Raw genomic sequence first — 17,876 nt, forward strand, 5'->3', positions numbered from 1 at the left:
GATTATGGGGGGGCGGCGTGGGTGGTGGGGTGTGGGGTGTGCAGGGATGTAGGGATGGAGGAGTGGAGTTATGGAGGGGACCCGCGGACCCTGTCCACACCTCCTCAACAATTTGAACACCAGTGCCGAAAACACCTCCACAAATTGTCTCAATCTGGGCCCGAAACCTCCCCACCCTTCCAGCCACCAACCGCAAACCCCATTCTTGACTAAGAGGCCCACCTTGTCCACGGTCACCCCCAGCAGCTGGTCCTCCAGGCCCTCTGGAGTCACGAAGAAGTTCAATAGTGACACCTTGACGGCCACCTCGGGGGCGTACCGCGGGTTACGCAGCTTGGTGGTCATGTAGAACCTGGGTTACACCACACAGCACGTTTGGGGGGGGGGGGAGAGCAAGGTTTGAAAGCGAACCAGGCGAGCTTGGGGCAAAGAGCAGCTGTACGCGTCTATCCAATGCTCAGCGTGCCGTGGGTGCTGTTACAGCCGCGTCGATGGCGCCAACATGGGAGCGTCACGCTGGCTGAGATCTGCTTGCGTGCATGCTTGGGTTCTGAGAAGTCCTCACCCTGTCCTGACGCGTTTGAATCCAATTATGCAATCCCCATGTACCTTGCCGCCCTTCGTGCACCCCCAACCCGCCCCCACCTGAAGTCCTGGTGGTAAGGGATGACGCTGTCCCCCAGCCGCAGCACCTCGCTGCCGCCCTGCTTGTACGTCGCCCGCAGCAGCAGCGGCTCCAGTGCCGCATCAAGGCCCTCCCCCAGGTCCTCCAGCAGCACGGGGCGCCCGAAGCGCACCCCGTTTTCCAGGGTGCGCAGGAAGTCCTTGGCGGTGGGCTTGGCCACCTCAAGGCCGCTGTCGCGCTCGAGGGCCTTGACCCAGCGGTTGGCTTGGCCCTGTGAGGGCGGGGTTTGACGGCAGACAGGGGGGTGGGGTGGGACGGGGTGTGGCTGACTAAGTGCGTTGGGAACGGACTGCTCTCATGAGCATCTGCTTCAGGTCAAGACTTTCATGTTTCTTCGGCCGAACAACACTCCATGTGCTCGCATCACCAACTGCACTTCCCTTGGCCCCCACGGCCCCCCATGCATTCTCAACTCCTCCCGCGCCCACTCCCCCAGCCTCGGCCCCCAAACTCACCTGAGGGTCTATCATCAGCGGCCACCGTCGCGCCTTACTAATGATGATTGCGTTCTCCACGCTGACCGCGTCGCTCGGCAGTCCGGCGATAGTCCAGGCGCGGACTTTGACGGGGTCCGCCAGCGTCGCCACCAGGTTGGCACCCTTGGAGCGCGCCACGCCCGCCGCGTCGAGCGCAGCGCCCCAGTCGGCGAGGAGGGCGGCGCGGTAGGAGGGCACGAAGGGGCCGCTGTATGCGATGGCGCCGGCGGCGAGGGCGATGTCGCCGACGAGGTTTGAGAGGTCGGACTGGAGCTGCAGCACGGTGGCCTGGGTTTGTGATGGTGGGTGGGTGCAGGATGATTGGTGCAGGGGCGAGGGGTAAGGGTGGCAACGGGAGCGACAAGGGCTTGTGGGTAGTGGTGGCAGAAACGAGGGCAACAATGACGAGGCGGTCGGGCCAAAACGCAGTTGTTGTTCATGCGGTAAAGCAAGCTTTGGGTTTGGTGGAACATGCAAGGCAGCATTTAGTGCGGGCAATGAGAGCATCCCACCATGACCACGGGGTTTTGCAGCCCAACACCAGGCACGGGCAACCCTACCTGCCACCGAGTGCGCTCGCCGCCAAGTCCTCCGATCAGCTTGTCAGCACGAGTCAGCTTGACGCGGCAGTCTTCGACCTGCGGCGCACAATCAAAGAGACCGACAGCAGGGTCGGCACCTTGATTGACTGACCCTGACGACAACCAAGACCCAAAATATCTTGCACCCGCCTATCTTCTCAGGCAAGATTGTGGGAAACTTGTCGTGTGACAAGGCACTGGAGAGTGCTGCGACTCACAGCCCACAAATTCACACCAACCCTTGTACTTGGAACAAGGGCCGCACCTGGGCAGCCAATGAGGCTTTCTTTGTGGTGGCCTCCTCAAACGCCGCCTCAAGGGACGCAATTTTCTGCTCAACGGCTGCCAGCCTCGTCTGAACGGGATAAGGTGTGGTAAGGAGTGAGCCAGCGACAAGCATGCATCATCAGTGGAGTGACATGGCCAGCTGGTGACAAATTTTGCAAGCGATGGATGGAGGCATGAAAGTGTGCCAACACAGCCCTCGCATCCACTGTTACACTCCTCTCCCCGCCCAAAAAAAACTCTTAGGCACCGAGGCACTTGTGCGAGGCGCTGCGCATGTACACCCAAATTGAAGCAAGCCCGCGCACCTGCGCCGCCGTGAGGTCGGCGAGCGTCTTGTCCAGCGTGGCCTGCGCCGCCGCCAGCGCCGCGCGCTTGGGCGCCACCGACAGCGCCACTGTGTTGTACAGGTGCATCGCGCGCACCCACATGCAGATGGAGGTGCAGGCGCGCGAAACCTTGGACACGGCCTCGGGGGTGAACTCCTCCAAGGCTATGTAGGGCTCGATCTGGGGGCAGGGCAATGGAGGTGTTTGCAGTCTTCAGATACAGGGCGAGCTCAGCAATCGACGGGGCAAAGATAACACCTGGGCAACGCCAGGACCATTGACTGGCAACAATTGTGAAAATCGAAGCTCCCACCCTCCACGGTGGCATCACAAATGGTGAAGCTCAGGGCCTCCCTCACGCCGCCCCAGGACGCCGCCACCCGAACCAAAAGCGAGCACCCCACCTTCTTGATGGTGGCGTCGGGGATGTTGTCCTTATCATATGTCAGCAGGTTCTCCAGGAAGCGGGTCGGGTCCGCCAGCAGCTTCTTGCTGGCATCCCAGTAGTCAGGCACCTTCTTGCCTGCGGCCGGCAGAGCGAGTCCAGGAGTGCACAACCAACATCTGAGCCACCAGCAATGCGTGCGGATGGTGTTATATTGGCCAAACAACAGTGGGTATTCCAAAACCACCCAAGCAAGACTCGTGTGAAAGTCGGGCGCGCTGGGGGCCAACGACAAATGGCGGCATGCGCAGCACCCTTCTTTATCTACCTTGATCTACTTCACGGCACAGCCTGCCCCTGCCACGCCTCCCCCTCACCCATCTTGGTGGGGTCCTCCTTCATCTTCGGTTTCTCGTCAAACATGATGCAGGCCGTCTCCATCACCAGCTTGACGCCAGCTGGCGGGTTCTGCAGGCTCTTCACCTCCACGATATCGTTCCTGGGGCCAGAAGGGAACGGTTGGGGATGCACGGGGAGGCAGGATGAGGTGGTGCCAAGGTCTGACTTCATCGATGAGGCGGCAACCAGGGACGGGAGGTGACGCGCGCGTACACGGGCCCGAGGCTGGCGGCAGGAAAAGTGGGCAGGGCGGCACCAGCGGATGGCACGGAACAAAAAGCCCTTCAGCCCGCGCAGTGGACGGCCGCACCTGCTGAGGTTCTTGAGGCTGGCCACCGCCGCGTCCAGCGCCGGCAGCGCCGCGTCCAGGTCCCGCTGGGCGTCCTCCGCCATGGCCTTGGCGGCGGCCGCCTGCTCGTTGGCCTCGCGCTCCTGCCCTTGGACCTGGGGTAACCCGGGGGTCGAGGGTGGTGAGGGCGGCGTGCGCAACCAATTTCAGGGAACCTTGTGGCAGGGTCGATTCAGGTTTCTATGCGTTGGACCCCCTCAAAGCCAACAAAGGTGCAGGCGTTTAGAGTTTCTTTGATACATGGTCCAAGCCCCACTCCTTTCGACAGTTTTCCATCCGCTGGCTCTCTCCCCTGGCACCCCTGGACTCCATGCGGGATGGTCCTCTCTCATTTTCCCCTGCCCTCCTGCTTGTACAAACGGCCCTTGAGCGGCCCCACCTGCAGGCGCGTGGTAGCTGCCTCCTCCTTGTCGCTGGCGATCACGGTCATCATCGTCTCCACCTGCTTTGCCGTGGTCGCCAGCACGGGCTGCAGCTCCTGCAGCTCGTGCTGCATCACCTCAACCTGTTCGAGGGGGGTGGGCAGGGGGGTGAGTGGAAGGCTGGTTGCTAGGTCGCGGCAGAATCTGGTTGGGTGGTGTTATGGGGACACACTTGTCCAGCTTCGTTAGAAATGAGCAGTTTGGGGGAAGGGAGTAATGCTTGCAGTATTTTGCTTCCGTCTCAGTGCAAAGCGCAAGCACAAGGTTGTCTCAGGTGCACACAAACACACACACACGCACACACACACACACACTCACACACACACACACAGACACACACACACATGCTAGTGCAGTGTCTCTATTAACACCAAATTGAGCGGTCGTGCCCCACCTGCTCTGCTGTAGATGTGAGCTTGCCCAGGCCGACCTCCAGGCGCCGCTTCTGCGCCACTGTCTCGGTGCGACGCTCCGCCAGCAGCTTGAGGAAGGTGGTGAGAAGCTCCAGGTAGCTGGTGGGGGTCACGTGGTTGTATCTGCGGGGAGAAAGGACCGCAGGCGCAGTGGCAGGGGTAATCAGAATAAATCAGAGTTGGCATGAGGCCAGGGCGAGGGTATGAGGCATTCACGTATGTCGGTTTTTTTTCCGCACAACGAGCTGGCATGCGAACCGCCGGCGCCCCGCCTGCAAGGCGAGGTCCCGCTGGACAGCAGTGCGGCGATCCCAGTGGGTGCCACGATCCAACGTCGTCCTCATGACAGCAAGAAAGGCCTCGAAACATAACAGCATCTGGTATATAACGCCCGCCCGCCCGCGACTCACCGCCGCAGCTCTTCGTAGTATCGTCGGCTGCGCTCCTCCACGCTCCTGTGAATCGCCACACAGCACTGCACCACGCCCTCAAGCCCGCCCCAGCCCTCGCCCCTGCCGCTCCCCGTGGCCGCAGCGTCTGAATCAATTGGGGCCGCAACGCCCGCGGCGGCCGGCGGCCCCAGGTCCACGTCCTGAAGGAAGCTTCTCGCGACCCCCGAGAGCGCCTCGGCCGGCCACTCCCTGAGAAGCAGCGAGGGCAGGGGGCGCGCACGAGTGTGAATGCGTAGCGCACCCTGCCTCGCCCGCAGATCTGTCAATCGCTCGCACCGGCAGCGAAGCAGGATGGTGCAGCTAAACGTGCATTCTGAGTGACTCAGCGAGGGCCAACTGGAGTTGCCGAGATGCGGCACATCCAAACGATGTTCCAGTTGTTGCTACTGCTAATGTGTGCCAGATCTAAGGGCATGTGTCACAATTCCCAACCCCACCTGAACCAGTCGATGGTGGTGCAGTTGACGAGGGACGGGAACATGCGGAGCCGCTGGCGGAAGGAGTCCTCCACAGGCGAGAAACACAGCACCAGGTGCAGGTAGGCACGAACCCTGGGGGGGCGACGAGATCGGGATGGGGCGGCCGTCCCGGGACAGGGCGTAGGGTTGCGTTTGCTCGAGAAGAGTGGCGGGAAAGTCGAGGACGCGGCGCTCCCGAGGGCTCAAGGCGGTGCGTCCCTGCCGGAATAGGTAGTAGTCGCTTGGCGCTCTGCTCCTCTCTGCCTGTAACGCCGCCCCTGACACCTCAATCCCCAAGCCTCCCTCGAAAGTTTCAATGACCACGGATGTACGCAAGAAAGGGTGCTGCAGCGCTTGGCATTTGACCAGTTCTGAAACCAAACTCAGCCCCTGGACACCGTTTCGGCCACCCTCCCACCTGTCGACGAAGAAGGCGTACACCGAGTTCTTGTCCACGGCCGCCACGCCCTGCGCCGCCATTAGGGGCTTCATTGCAGCGCTGATCTGCTCCAGATCATCAGCACCCATCAGGTTGGGCACGTCGCCTGCAGGGGCGGGACATAGGGGCCCGCAGAGTCGCCAGGTGGCTTCGAGGGACGCCGTTCGCGATGGGGACGGCGCGTGCGCTCGGCAAGGCGCATCGCTGCAGGCTGAATGATGCTGGCCTGGGATCACAGTTGTATTCAGGCACGCCGACGCCTGGTGTCAACCTTTGCAGGGTCACCAGCGACCGCACGTGCGACGCACACTCCCTGCACGGGCTTGACTCTTAACGCCCAGCTATACCCACAGCCAGCGATCCCATCCTCGGCAAAAACCTGTGCATCACTGAACCCTAACCTCGGCCTTTCCTTACCCGCGTTGAGGATGTTGTTGACGTCTTCGAGGAACCCCTCCTGGATAATCTGGGTGTCCGCCAGCAGAAACACGCAGTCGCGCCCCTCCAGCCCGGCGCGCTTCAGGACGCGCTTGAGGTCGTCGCGCCACTCCGCCGCGCCGTAGCCCTTGGCTACCTCGATGCCGCAGACCTGGTGGGGGTTGGGGCGGGAGTGCAACCTTGAGTGCGCAGGACGGGCAGATGGCGATGCATGCTGCATTTTGCTAATATTCTTGTGCATCATTTCAACTCAACAGTTCATCTCTGCCACGTCGTACACCATATACAGGGAGAAGACAAATGCAGGCAAGGTCTCTTGACAGCCGCCCCTGCCCACCTCGTAATCCTCAATGAAGGCTGCCAGCCGAGCCAGGCTCTTCCGGCCGCTGCCGCCGACACCCAGCAGCAACGCGTTCCCTAGGGGCTGCCGGATCACCCTGGAAACGGCACAGGCAATATGGGTTGACCATAACTGACCAACTTGTCACCTGTGCCAGCACACCCTGCGCTGAACCCCCCTTGCAAACGGCCTTATTGAACCCTTTCAATCCCCATCCTGCTTGCTGCCCGCGCACGACATGCCTCAATGTTGACCTTCAAATGGCAAGCGCCTTGCACACTGCAATCCCTGGCGATCGCCACACCTGGAGACATCCTGTATCATGTGTGTGGTGCCGAGGCCCGTGGCAACCACTCTCACCTGCACAGCCGTGAGACATGCTCTATTGCATCCAGGAACATCACCAGCCTCATCGGGGCCGTGCTGCTGGCGTTGTAGTCGTCCAGGTACGACTCAAAGAGGGCCACGAGGGACGGCAGGTCAGCCACACGCTGGTACACCTGCATGTGTGTGTGTGTGTTTGTGTGTGAGTGTGTGTGTGTGTGTGCGTGCGTGCGTGTGTGTCTGTGTGTGTGTGCGCACGCACAGATGTGCGTATGTTTTTGTGTCGAGGGAGGGGCGTATGGGTGTGTGTTTGTGCGTGCATGTGTGTGAGTGCATGTGCGGGGGGTTTGAAGGGAGGGGTGGTGGGCTGAGTGAGAGTCCAGGGCATGAATCGTTGCACACTTGCGCAACAAACAAGGCTCATCCGTGCGTGCGAAAAGATCATGGCGATTGCGTGGAGTCGCTGCAAACCTACGGCTGCCAAGGCCGGACAACCAATTGATGGCAAGGTGCTGCCAGTTTCCCCCAGCATTACTAGTGCAGCCCCCTGTGAAGTCGTGCACCTGCGCATGCCCTTGCACGCGCCCATCCCGCCTGCCCTCCAAGGCCGTTCTCACCCTCGCCTCCGCCCCAGGCACGAGGTAGTCTCCGTAGATCAGCCGCTCCCCCCCGACCGCCTCCCCCCAGCTCGTCCCAAACACATCCCTCAGCAGCGCCTCCTGGCGCGCCCTGAACCACGCCCTGTCGTCGTCGCAGGTCAGCCTGTCCTCGAAGACGCGGCTGACCTCGTGCAGCCAGAGGGTCACCAGGTGGGACGGGTCAGTGGTGTCCTTGGGGCTCGCGCGCATGAGGCCCTGGACCACCTGTGGTGCGGTGTGCAATGGGGTGGGGTTAGAGAAGCATGAGCGTTGATAGGACGGCTGGCTGAAGGGGGCCTGTGTGTGGACTGGACATACAGCGAGGAAAAGAGGGTCTGTGAGTGTGTGTATGTTTGTGTGTGTGTGTGCGTGCGCGCGTGTGTGTGTGCTCACGCGCACACTGGTTAAGCGTGCACGCATGCAAGGGAACCAGTGAAACAGTGGAAATACTAGGCTGTATGTGGGGCCGGGCCAGCGTAAAATGCTTGCAGCAAAGTGTGGTCTTGCCTTGGCCACGTCGCGGAGGTTGTAGGTGTAGTGGCTCTTGGAAGGCGTGGGCAGCAAGTCCACCCTGATGGCGTTGTAGACGGCCGTCGTCGCCTGCACAAGCTGCGAGTGTTGTGATTTTGAGAGGGTTGGGAGGTGAAGTGAGCAAGGCAGTCCACCATAAGCCGTTTGCGCACCTCCAACGGACCTGATACAGCGCTGGCTTTGCTATGAAGCCGCTCGCAATGCCAGAGAAGCGCTCCTGGCAATCCAGGGATTTTGGTGGACACAGCTAAGGTGCAGCCTACCGCTGGCACCTGAAGGCGCGCCTGCAATCTCTACCCGCCTACATCACCCCCACCTTGTCCGCAATACCCTGCTGGAGCGCAGCCCCCAGGTGCTTAGTGCAGAACGCAGAGAGGATGGTGCCAAATATCACTTGCAGCGTCTCATCAGCCATCTGAGTGAGGATCAGAAGGTTTTAGGTCAGGGGTTGGGGTGCAGCACCACACAAGCGATGTGGAGGTGCGTTGGGCCCACACACGCATGCAGTGTGGTGCCACACGACCATTCCAGGCACACCCTGGTGCGCGGCGGTTGAAGCAGTGCAGAGCAAACCGTCTTTGCCCATCATCAGACCCTCGGCTCAGCTATGCCCGCTGGCAAGAACGTCCGCTGCACGCCCGCGTTAGTGTGCAGGACGCACCTCAGCAAATGACAAGATGTTGAAATGGCGCAGCACGCGGTTGCTGACGGGGTTGCGTCCGCCGCCTGGCGGGCCCATTGCTGCCACCAGCTGGGTGTCCACCACCTGCCTGCAGGGTGCGCGCACACAAAAAGGGAGTGCATATCCATGGGTCGGTGCCTTAAACACCTGGGTCAGACAGCCTGCCACATCTCCTCACTGCGCAGCATCGGATGAACAAGTTCGAAGACAGAAACTTGGCATGCAGGGCAAGCCAAACTCGTGCAAGAGCACAACATGAAGCGCCCCTCACCTGAACGGGCAGGGCGGCTTGCGCTCGTACCAGCCGCCGTGGTCAAACCATTGGCGCAGCAGCTCCAGTGGCGGCTGGGCAAAGTAGCGCTCACGCTGCGCGGGGGGTGAGGTTAAGAGCGCAGGTTGGGACACATGACGGCAAAGGCGGGCGACAGTGCACAAATGCAAGCTACATTTGAGCGCACACCTGTCAGAACGTGCAGCCTGCAAGCATTCAAATGCCATTAGCAAGCCGCCTCTCAAAAATTGCCGTGTCATCTGCAGAACATATGATCCTTATCGAGACACTTCGTTCAACCTGTGGCATGTTGAGGTCGTCCACAAAGACCACGGCCTTCTTTCCGGCCGGCGGCCCATACACGCCCTTGCGCCGCTTGTCCATCTTCGAGTCTGCAAGGTTGGGTGGACACGTGTGAGACGAACACGCCAGCCCATTGTCTTGCAGCACGTTGGCGCAATGCACTGACTTCACCCTTTGGATTGATTCAGGCGCTCAACCAGCACACACGTCGTGGCAGGCACACAGGTTCAGCAGAGCGCAGGGGATGGTCTCAGCAGCTGGAATGGGAACAGGCGCCCACCGATGATGTCTTGCACCATGTTCGCGCTGGTGCGCGCCGAGAACGTGAGCAGCAGCGGCACCACCTCCGGTGGCATGCCCCCTGCCAGCTTGGTGCCGACCGTCAGCGTCTTGCCTGTGCCTGGGGTATGAAAACGGCGGCAAGTGATGCACCTGGACTCTACATATCTAGACGACATCTCAAAGCAATGCAGCCAGTTTTCATCCAAGCTAGTAGGTGGGAGGTTTTGCGCAGGCACGGCTAGAAGTAGGCGAACGACGAGAGCGCAGCCGACAAGAGGGTGACCAGCCTGCCCTTCCAGGCCCGGCTCACCTGTCTCCCCGACCACCAGCACGTGGTGGCCCCCGGCCAGCAGGGAGTCCAGCAGGTAGGAGTAGCGCACCTAGGAGAGCAACATGGCGGGGCCAGGGCGTTGGGGTTCAAAAGGGGTACCTGCAGTAGAGGTGAATGTTCTGATTGTGAGTGCCATCACACGTCAGCATTTGCAGAAGGTGGCCACAAGCGCGGAAGCGATGACCGCATGTTTCAAGCTTGGGATTGATTGCAGGACTCAAACCTCATACCCCGTTTCATGCACGCTGCCAGACGGCCTCACAAGCGCCTTTTAATCCCAAGCAGCTCCTGATAAGCAGGCCGCCTACATGCAGAAGCCCTACGCACTGTATCGATGGTCGGCACCACGATCTGATTGAAACGCCTGTCAGGGTCACACTTGTAGTCACCAGCAGCCGTGTCCATCCACCGCACCCAGCCCCTCCCGTTCGCCGCTGTGCCGCCGCCACCGCCTTCTAGATCCGCCGCAGGCTCATACGCCCATTCGTACAGGTCGGCCTCCGCAGGCGGCGCCGCCGCCACCCCGGCGCCGTCCAGGATCGCGGCGGCCGCCGGGAACTCAGCGGCGCGCTGAGTCAGCGCGTCGAGGGCGCCGCGCAGGTGTTGGTCAAAGGCGGCGCGGCCGTCCTTGTTGCAGGACGCGCCGAGGGACCATGTCAGGGCGAATGTGAAGAGGGCGGGCAGGACGGCGGCCGGCGCGGCGCTCTCCTCCGAATGATTATGGGAGCCGCCTGCAGGCTCGCGGCAACGGGGTGAGCGCAGAAGAGGCTTGTAATATGCAGCCCTAGCGGACTGCACATGCGGCAATTTCCAGCCGCATAAGCTACTGCAGGCTGCATCCCTTGCGCCGCTCTGCCGCCCACGCAATAGAGGGGTTCCAGGCGGCAGGCAGTGGGTCATGCACCCGTACCCCCCATTGGCCTGCGCACCCTGCTGGCTGCACTTGTAGCCGGCCCCCTCCAGCAGGGAGTCCAGCAGGCGGAAGAGACTGGCCACGAGGTTGTGACTGACGGTGGGGACCGTTTCCTTGAGCAGCTTGCGCACCAGGGCCAGACAGCCCGGGACCAGCGCCCTGGACGGGGTTGGTAAAACAGGGAAGCCGAGCCTCGTACTAAAAATCACAACACAAACTCCAGATTTTACAACACAACATGCTTGAGTTTGCCTAACAGAACCTGCAAAGGCAACAATAATGGATGACGTGATCAGGTGATTAGGAAATAGTGCAAAAGGCCCACCTGAAGAGGTCTCCCAGCAGCGCCGAGTGCGCGGCCACGCCGGGCGGCAGCGCCTGCAGCCAGCTGGCCAGCAGGGGCTCCAGTCCCAGGGCAGTGGGCTCCATGTAAACCATGCCACACCTGGAGGGACGGGCGCATGTGCATGTGGGTTTTCGATAGCCTCCGATGTGCAATACACACGACAAACTGCATCTGCAGGTGCTGGAGGCTGCACCGCTTCAGGCAAGGCTGGGTGAATATCGCGCAAGGCAGCCACGCAGCCAAGGCACGGCTGCCACCAGATGTGTTTGAAGAGCGATCCGCACAGGGGCTGCGTAGCGCTGACTCAGCACAGCCCGGAGCATCCCGCCCTCCCACCTGCTGACTGTTGCGGGTGACGCCACCGCGAGGTCCTCCACCTCAAACATCATGGTCATGGGGGGCGTCATGGTGATGATCTCGCCAGACACCAGGCACAGCTTCTTGTTGTCATCCAGGACTGTTGGGCGGGGGTTGTGGTATTTGGTGGCCCCGGGGGCTGCAGTCAAAAGATGAGAGGAGAGGAGGCTGACGGCCGCCGAGATGCGGCAGGGTTCAGCGCGGGTGCAAGCGCTCAAGGTTTCAGGATGCCGCTTCTTCGAGCTGGGCGTGCCCCCAGTATCTGACAGCGGCGTCAACAGGAAGCGTAGCAGGGGGGCGGCGGGGGCGTGTGCGTCTCGTATGGCTGCCGCTTGGCACACACCCGTGTTCATGTTCTCTATCCACAGCGCGTCCACGGGGCCGTCGAACATGATCCATTTCTTGTCCGGGGTTGTGTCCTGCGTGGGACGCGAACAAGGGAGGATCGCCGAGACAGGAGTGTTGAAGATGCTTGCGTTGACACTTGTTGAGGATGCGCGTAATGGTCAACTGCAGCCCAATTGCAGATCGGGGTTGGCCAGGGTGGGGTCACCAACAATCCCCACCATCGTGCCTTCATGAACTGAGTAGCTGAACACGTGCGTTCCCACTTAGTGCAGGCGGTGCTCACCTGCGCAGCCTCTCTCATGCAGCAGGCCAGCACGCCGTCTGTCCACTCGTGAGTGATGTCATCAAATTGGCCATACAGCTGGCCCATGGTAATCGACTTGGGGTTCAGCACCCATGTGCGGACCTGAGTGTGATGTCACATGATGACATTCAGAAGGGTGTCCTTCATCAAGTGTGGTGAAGGGTGAGCAGCAGCAGCAGCAGCAGCAGCAGCAGCAGCAGCAGCAGCAGCAGCAGCAGCAGCAGCAGCAAAACAAGCAGAGACATATGTACTACCACCAGCAGCAGCATCTGGACGCGGCTGATCCCAGGCGCTCACGCGGGTCGCCTCGGCGACCAAGGGTTCACACGCGCACCTTTTCAAACGCGTTTTCGCCCGCAGCACTGAGTGCCGTCATGGCGCGCCCCAGGGAGCGGTACGCGGCCGTCTTGCCGGCCATGGTGGGGCCCACCAGCATCAGCCCGTGGCGGACCTGGGAGGGGCCATGGAGGGAGACCGATGAACAGCGCAGCGCAAGGCAATAGCGCTTGCAGTGGGATGAAGGTGCCTGTTATGGCTGGATCTCAAAGCTGGGAAAGGAGCGGCCCACCCAAGGCTCAGGACCACTTATACCAGCTTCCCAGAATCTCAATATGTATTCTTCATGCTTATGGACGTCTTGGCGGGGTCCAGCGTCGGGCGGCCCTTGGCATCACGCCCACCCACCAGTGTGGTCTCATACAGCTGGATCGCCTTCGCCAGGAACGGCTCCGCCGGCTGCAGCCCCTGGGACCTGCGCAGCGCAAAGTGTCGGAGACGCGGGGCCGTTCAGGTTCTGGGTGACAGAACGTCAGAAAGATGGTGTGCATTGTGACAACAAGAATTCACATAATGTCAGCACCAAAAATCTTGCGGGGGGAACAGGGTAGCGGCCGTTGATGGGCGACGAGACTGCCGGCAGCCATGCTTGCCCTCCTCACACGCCTACATGAGGCCCACCTGCACGCATCCTGCAGAGCGCCCGTGAGGGCGGCGTAGTCGACGGCTGGCGGCGCCACCCCCGGGAACAGGTCCCCGACGATGCCGGCAAATAGCGGCAGGTCGTGGGCAAGGAATTTCGGCAGGTTGACGTCCCTGATTATGGCGGATGGAATTTCAAATGTAGGGGTTCAGGAGTCGAGTGAGCTGGCGCAACGTGAATTGGTTTCTGGAGGCTGTCTGGATGTGGTGCAGACTCAAGCACAATCAGATGCATGCGACGCCGCACCTGCCGTGCAACGCAGCTAACAGCTGCCCGACCCCTCGGCCAAGTGGAAGCAGAATAATTTAAAGCATCCCAATGACAAGGAGAGGTTGGGTTGGTGTCGGTCCACATGACGTGTCAGCAGGCTGCGCCCACCTGATGGCGCGCAGCACGAGCACGTCTTCATCGTCTGAGGGCCGCGCACGCTTCAGGTTGCCGGCAGCGGTGATGACGCTCTTCACTGCGCGCATGCCCTGTGGTGGTGTGATTGGGCGCGATTTTGGGAATCACAAAACCAACGTGGTTTGATGGGTCCTAGTAACAGGGTGGTTTGGGATTCATCGTGCCAGGGCCAGGGTTGTCTGCAACATCAGGCCCATGAGACCGAGTCAGCAGTTGCCCCTTGCTTGCGTCATCAACCAACAACTAGGGCAAACACAGGAAGACGCGCGAATCATGCAGGCCCCGCTTGCTGATTACAAATCCAACAGCAGTATACACAGAGACTTCCAGATCCAGGGGGGGCTCACGTAGTCATAGTGGTCCTGGCTGGAGAGCTGCTCGCTGCAAAGCTTGAAGGTCGCCACCATCTTGCGGGCCAGCGGCTTGGCAGACTTGTACCTGCGCGCATCAACGCAGCGCGCCCGACGTAGGCAGGGGTGAGGGCCGAATTGAATCGCAAGACAACAGTAGTGCATTGACGTTGGCATGCAGTCAATTGGCCTGCCGCACATGTGCAGCGCTGATGGAAATTAAATGTAAGCGTATTCAGACTGTTGCTACACAGTGCCCAACAAGGTGCTCTGGTGGGAGTGTACTTTCAGGGCGTGACATCGCGCACCCGTATGAGTAAAGGCTGATCTCCGCAATCAGGGCGTAGTCAGGCACCATCATGGCGCAGGGCCGGAACAGTGCCTTGAGGTTGTCTGGCAGCTCGCTGCGACCTGGGACGCGGGCGGGCGCGGGAGTGCAGGTGTGTGGGTGGAGATGTCAAGGCGCTCATGCAGCAGTGTGAAGGCGCGTGCCATCGGAAGAAGTGTGAGACGCGACAGAAGCTCAGAAAGGTTTGATTCAGCAAGGCTGACAGAAAGCTTGGGTAGGCACCTGATACATGCAGCCACAGACTACGCTAACCAAACTAGGGGGGTTGCAGGCAGCGCGTTTCCGTCCCGACCTCTGCGCACCCGCATAACCAGGGTTCATGGTGATGAACACCGCGCAGGCTGGGTTGAGGTCAATCTCTGCGTCCTCAAAGATGAAGCGCTTCAGCTTGGCCTGGGGGCGGGTGCGGGGATGGTGTTGTGGCTTTGCAGAAGATTTCGGGCGCTGCAGCGGCATTCACTCATTCGTTCCAACAACCGCCGTTGGAGAAGACTGTAAACCAGCTGTTGGTCGTTGCATGAAGCCGTACATCTCCACAAGGCATGCAGCGGCGCCCCAACCTGGTCTCCAAGTTGTTCAGGCCCCACCTGGATGGCCAGCTGAATAGTGAGGATCTGCTGGGCGATGACACTCAGCACCTGAACCGTGTCGATCGTCAGCGAGCCAGAATTCAGATGAAACGCGTCGCGTGCGCATGCAGTCAGGTGCGCAGACCACTGCCGAGTTCTGCTAGCAAGCGCCTGCCAGGCCACTCGGGGGTCAAGCATCTTACCCCCTTGCACGCCAAGCCAGATGGATCCAGGCTGGCGCCTTCGCATTCCGACACACCGTGGCAGCTTTCGCAATCGCTGCTTGGAACCCAACACCAGGCAAACCCTGAGTTTGCGGTGCTCCCTGAGTGTGTGCTCAGGGGGCGCACCTCGAGGTCGATGCGGTTGAACTCGTCAAAGCAGGCCCACGCGCCGCTGCTGGCCAGCCCCTTGAAGAACTTGCCCTGGGGAGGTTTTCAAGTAGAGGGCGGCCAGCGACACGCAGCGCAAATTGCTGGCAGATGTATAGCCCATATGAAGTGGCATTGCTGCAAATGTCAATCAGTCTGCATGCGAGCAAACCGAGGCCCATTTCATGCAAGCCCCAACGGGCGGGTGTGCACATTTGCGTGATGATCCGATGTGTGGGGGTGCATGATGCTGCACAGCACATGTGCAAGCACGCACACAAGCTGGCACACACGCGTGCACGCAGGCGCGCTTGCACCCCTACGATTTCCCCCGCAAAAAGAAGCGCACCATTGCGAGGTAGTCGAGGCCGTCGCTGCAGTTGAAAACCACGCACTGCTTTGCCAGCGCCTTGGCCAGGTCCTTAGTGGTCTCAGTCTTGCCGGTGCCTGGTCAAACGCAGTCAAACGGCGTTTTGTGATTTGAGGAGGAGGGGAGGTTGAGAGAGGGCAGATCCATCATGTCGCCGTGTTTTGTGTTTTCAAGTGGACAGGCAGCCTTCCAAGCACTGACATCAAGCACCGGCAGCCCAGCAGCGCGTTGCAGCTGGTATTTGTTGGTGCAAGGAGCCGCTATGCGCGCACCTGCTGGGCCGGCGGGGGCGCCGCCCAGGTTGAGGTGCAGGGCGCTCATGAGCGTCATGTAGCACCTGGAGGGGCGGGGCAACGATGAGTGGACCATCGTTACGTGGCTCTTTGAAAGAAAAGTGTCTACGCACTTCACTAATGCCGCCGGGAGTGGGGAGGCTTGATGTCAGCCAGGCCGTGTGTATCGACCCGAGGTATCTCGTTGACTGTCGCACCCCCTCCCTCGTTTTTCCGTAGCTCACCGGTCCGTCAGCGGCGTGATGACGAGGCGCGGGCTGTTGCCCAGGTACTCGTAGCCGTACGCGACAGACGCCTGGCAGGGGACGGTCAGTGGGGGGTGGTTGAGTGGGTTGGTTTCATTCAAGTGCTGTTTTGGGGGTGGCTCTTGCACTCGTTGTGTGGGGGTGTAAATCGGGGATGTGGGCTGATTGCCGAGCAGGCACGCTCATAATTAGGACAGACGTAAAGTGCAGGATGATATGCAGCACAGATCGGGCGCAGACCTCAGCAGCAGCACCATATGTGGCAATCACAATGCCAGCCAGCTAACCCAAAAAGGCGACCAATTCACCCCCTCAGACGCCACATTCACGATCTGAATCCAAACCCCAGCCACTTCACCTGGACCATGTCAACAAACAACTCCCCGTCCCGCCAGTAGTACCGCAGTCGTGACACCCACTCAAAGTCGGTGGTGCGCTGGATGCCTGCTCCCAAGCAAGTGTGTGGCAAGCATAGAGCAAGGCCGAATTTTGATCGATCAACTTGTGTGATTGCTGCAGCTGGGCGCCGCAACCAGGCGCCGTTCAAAGTACACAAGCAGCCACACTTCCTGCTCAGCCAACTGCCGGGAATTCCGCGTTCCGCAGAGCACGCATGTAGCCCCCCGGCCGCCTTGGGCAGCAGCGCCTGCCAGTCAGCAAGCAACGTATGAACCGCCCTCCCCGTTCCTCACCCGCCTCAACCAGCTCCTGCACCACGTCGCGCGCGTGCACGTCGATGGTGATGAGGGCGCCCAGCATCTGGCGCTGGTTCTCCGTGAGGGGCCCACGCACCTGGCAGGGCCGGGGTTGAGGGGATGTTCAAGGATGGTACCAAATCGTGTTGGTTGGGTAAGGGAGGGATGGTGGAGCAGTGGATATGCGACATGGCCGTCTTGAAGAGTGCATTCCCCTTGTTCATCCAGTCTGGTGCGTGCATGCAGGTCCAAACATCATTGAGCTGCATCGCTGGTCGGCAGTTCTCCTTTGTTTGACAGCAATGGGTCCAGATGCACAACTGAACTCGCGCCCAACACCCCCCCACGTCCTCCACGCTTTTGACCAGTCCAAAGTCTACGAAAGCCTAACAAACCACCTCGGGACGTTCACAGTCGACCTCATAGCATCCCTAGCCAACCCGCCTGTCTTCGGGGCAAAGTTTGTGATCAAGCAAACAAGATGATGATTGCCCAGTCACCAGGTCTGTGAGTCCCATCAGGTCCTCTGTGCACTTTTGAAGGAACGCCGGCACCGAGCTCTCAGCCACGGCGCCCTCGACGCCCGCGCTCCAGAAGACCTGAGTCACCGCGAGCACGACCATCGCCGGCCAGTCGCACACCCACTGCGTGCGGGGCTTTGAGCCGTAGGCAGCCATCGCGGCCACGATCTGGCGGTTGAATGGCAGTTGGTGGCGGTTTATGGGTGCCGGCAGCCTGGAAATGAGCAGCTTTAGCTATGACAATCAAAAAAAAAGGGTCAATACACAGTCCAGCAAGGCATGTTATGGAAAAGCGGCTTTGAGGGCTGGCTGCAAGGCCCGCGTGGTCCGCTGCCTCTCATCATAAGAGGCCAAGGGGCGAGGTCCTGTTGGGGGCAAACCAAGGAGCTCTCCCCACCTGAGCGCGCACGCTGCTGCGCATGCGGCGCTCCACCTCTCCCAGCCAGATCTCGACGTTGCCTGTCGGCCGCATCGGCTGGTCAAACGGCACCTGGACGGGCGGACCAGATCAGTGGAGGGGAGGGCACACGCCCGGTGGATCTCAACCACCCACTGCCAACCTGATCCCTCCCAGGTCAGATGTGACACTGAAGCACAACGCTCCCCAGCCAGATGCAGCCAAGTATGCAAGCACTGGCCAGCAGCGGA

At 60.7% G+C, this 17,876-nt stretch overlaps 1 protein-coding gene across 1 annotated transcript in view; it reads right to left on the reverse strand.

Annotated features, from left to right (window-relative positions):
• Positions 1-68: 68 nt before the first annotated feature.
• Positions 69-17,876, reverse strand: part of MNEG_2377 (Dynein heavy chain 1, axonemal) — a gene marked incomplete at both ends in the record, with an annotated part of 28,234 nt that continues 10,426 nt past the window's right edge. Inside the window, 48 exons of the mRNA XM_014049145.1 lie at positions 69-90; positions 176-352; positions 646-896; positions 1,141-1,449; positions 1,722-1,799; positions 2,008-2,097; positions 2,336-2,536; positions 2,761-2,879; positions 3,119-3,240; positions 3,451-3,584; positions 3,869-3,994; positions 4,306-4,447; positions 4,735-4,965; positions 5,214-5,327; positions 5,653-5,779; positions 6,091-6,262; positions 6,449-6,548; positions 6,812-6,951; positions 7,393-7,638; positions 8,108-8,161; positions 8,261-8,359; positions 8,606-8,714; positions 8,898-8,992; positions 9,198-9,289; positions 9,481-9,600; positions 9,793-9,862; positions 10,228-10,544; positions 10,743-10,885; positions 11,052-11,171; positions 11,409-11,529; positions 11,773-11,848; positions 12,061-12,183; positions 12,416-12,532; positions 12,766-12,832; positions 13,039-13,173; positions 13,439-13,536; positions 13,813-13,903; positions 14,124-14,226; positions 14,467-14,557; positions 14,752-14,802; positions 15,084-15,158; positions 15,454-15,551; positions 15,747-15,811; positions 15,992-16,062; positions 16,371-16,456; positions 16,705-16,804; positions 17,208-17,396; positions 17,626-17,718. Of these exons, the coding sequence (XP_013904599.1) occupies positions 69-90; positions 176-352; positions 646-896; positions 1,141-1,449; positions 1,722-1,799; positions 2,008-2,097; positions 2,336-2,536; positions 2,761-2,879; positions 3,119-3,240; positions 3,451-3,584; positions 3,869-3,994; positions 4,306-4,447; positions 4,735-4,965; positions 5,214-5,327; positions 5,653-5,779; positions 6,091-6,262; positions 6,449-6,548; positions 6,812-6,951; positions 7,393-7,638; positions 8,108-8,161; positions 8,261-8,359; positions 8,606-8,714; positions 8,898-8,992; positions 9,198-9,289; positions 9,481-9,600; positions 9,793-9,862; positions 10,228-10,544; positions 10,743-10,885; positions 11,052-11,171; positions 11,409-11,529; positions 11,773-11,848; positions 12,061-12,183; positions 12,416-12,532; positions 12,766-12,832; positions 13,039-13,173; positions 13,439-13,536; positions 13,813-13,903; positions 14,124-14,226; positions 14,467-14,557; positions 14,752-14,802; positions 15,084-15,158; positions 15,454-15,551; positions 15,747-15,811; positions 15,992-16,062; positions 16,371-16,456; positions 16,705-16,804; positions 17,208-17,396; positions 17,626-17,718 (5,970 nt within the window). The remainder of the gene's footprint in view (positions 91-175; positions 353-645; positions 897-1,140; positions 1,450-1,721; positions 1,800-2,007; positions 2,098-2,335; positions 2,537-2,760; positions 2,880-3,118; positions 3,241-3,450; positions 3,585-3,868; positions 3,995-4,305; positions 4,448-4,734; positions 4,966-5,213; positions 5,328-5,652; positions 5,780-6,090; positions 6,263-6,448; positions 6,549-6,811; positions 6,952-7,392; positions 7,639-8,107; positions 8,162-8,260; positions 8,360-8,605; positions 8,715-8,897; positions 8,993-9,197; positions 9,290-9,480; positions 9,601-9,792; positions 9,863-10,227; positions 10,545-10,742; positions 10,886-11,051; positions 11,172-11,408; positions 11,530-11,772; positions 11,849-12,060; positions 12,184-12,415; positions 12,533-12,765; positions 12,833-13,038; positions 13,174-13,438; positions 13,537-13,812; positions 13,904-14,123; positions 14,227-14,466; positions 14,558-14,751; positions 14,803-15,083; positions 15,159-15,453; positions 15,552-15,746; positions 15,812-15,991; positions 16,063-16,370; positions 16,457-16,704; positions 16,805-17,207; positions 17,397-17,625; positions 17,719-17,876) is intronic.

Source organism: Monoraphidium neglectum (assembly GCF_000611645.1).
Source record: "Monoraphidium neglectum strain SAG 48.87 unplaced genomic scaffold scaffold00268, whole genome shotgun sequence".
NCBI lineage: Eukaryota > Viridiplantae > Chlorophyta > Chlorophyceae > Sphaeropleales > Selenastraceae > Monoraphidium > Monoraphidium neglectum.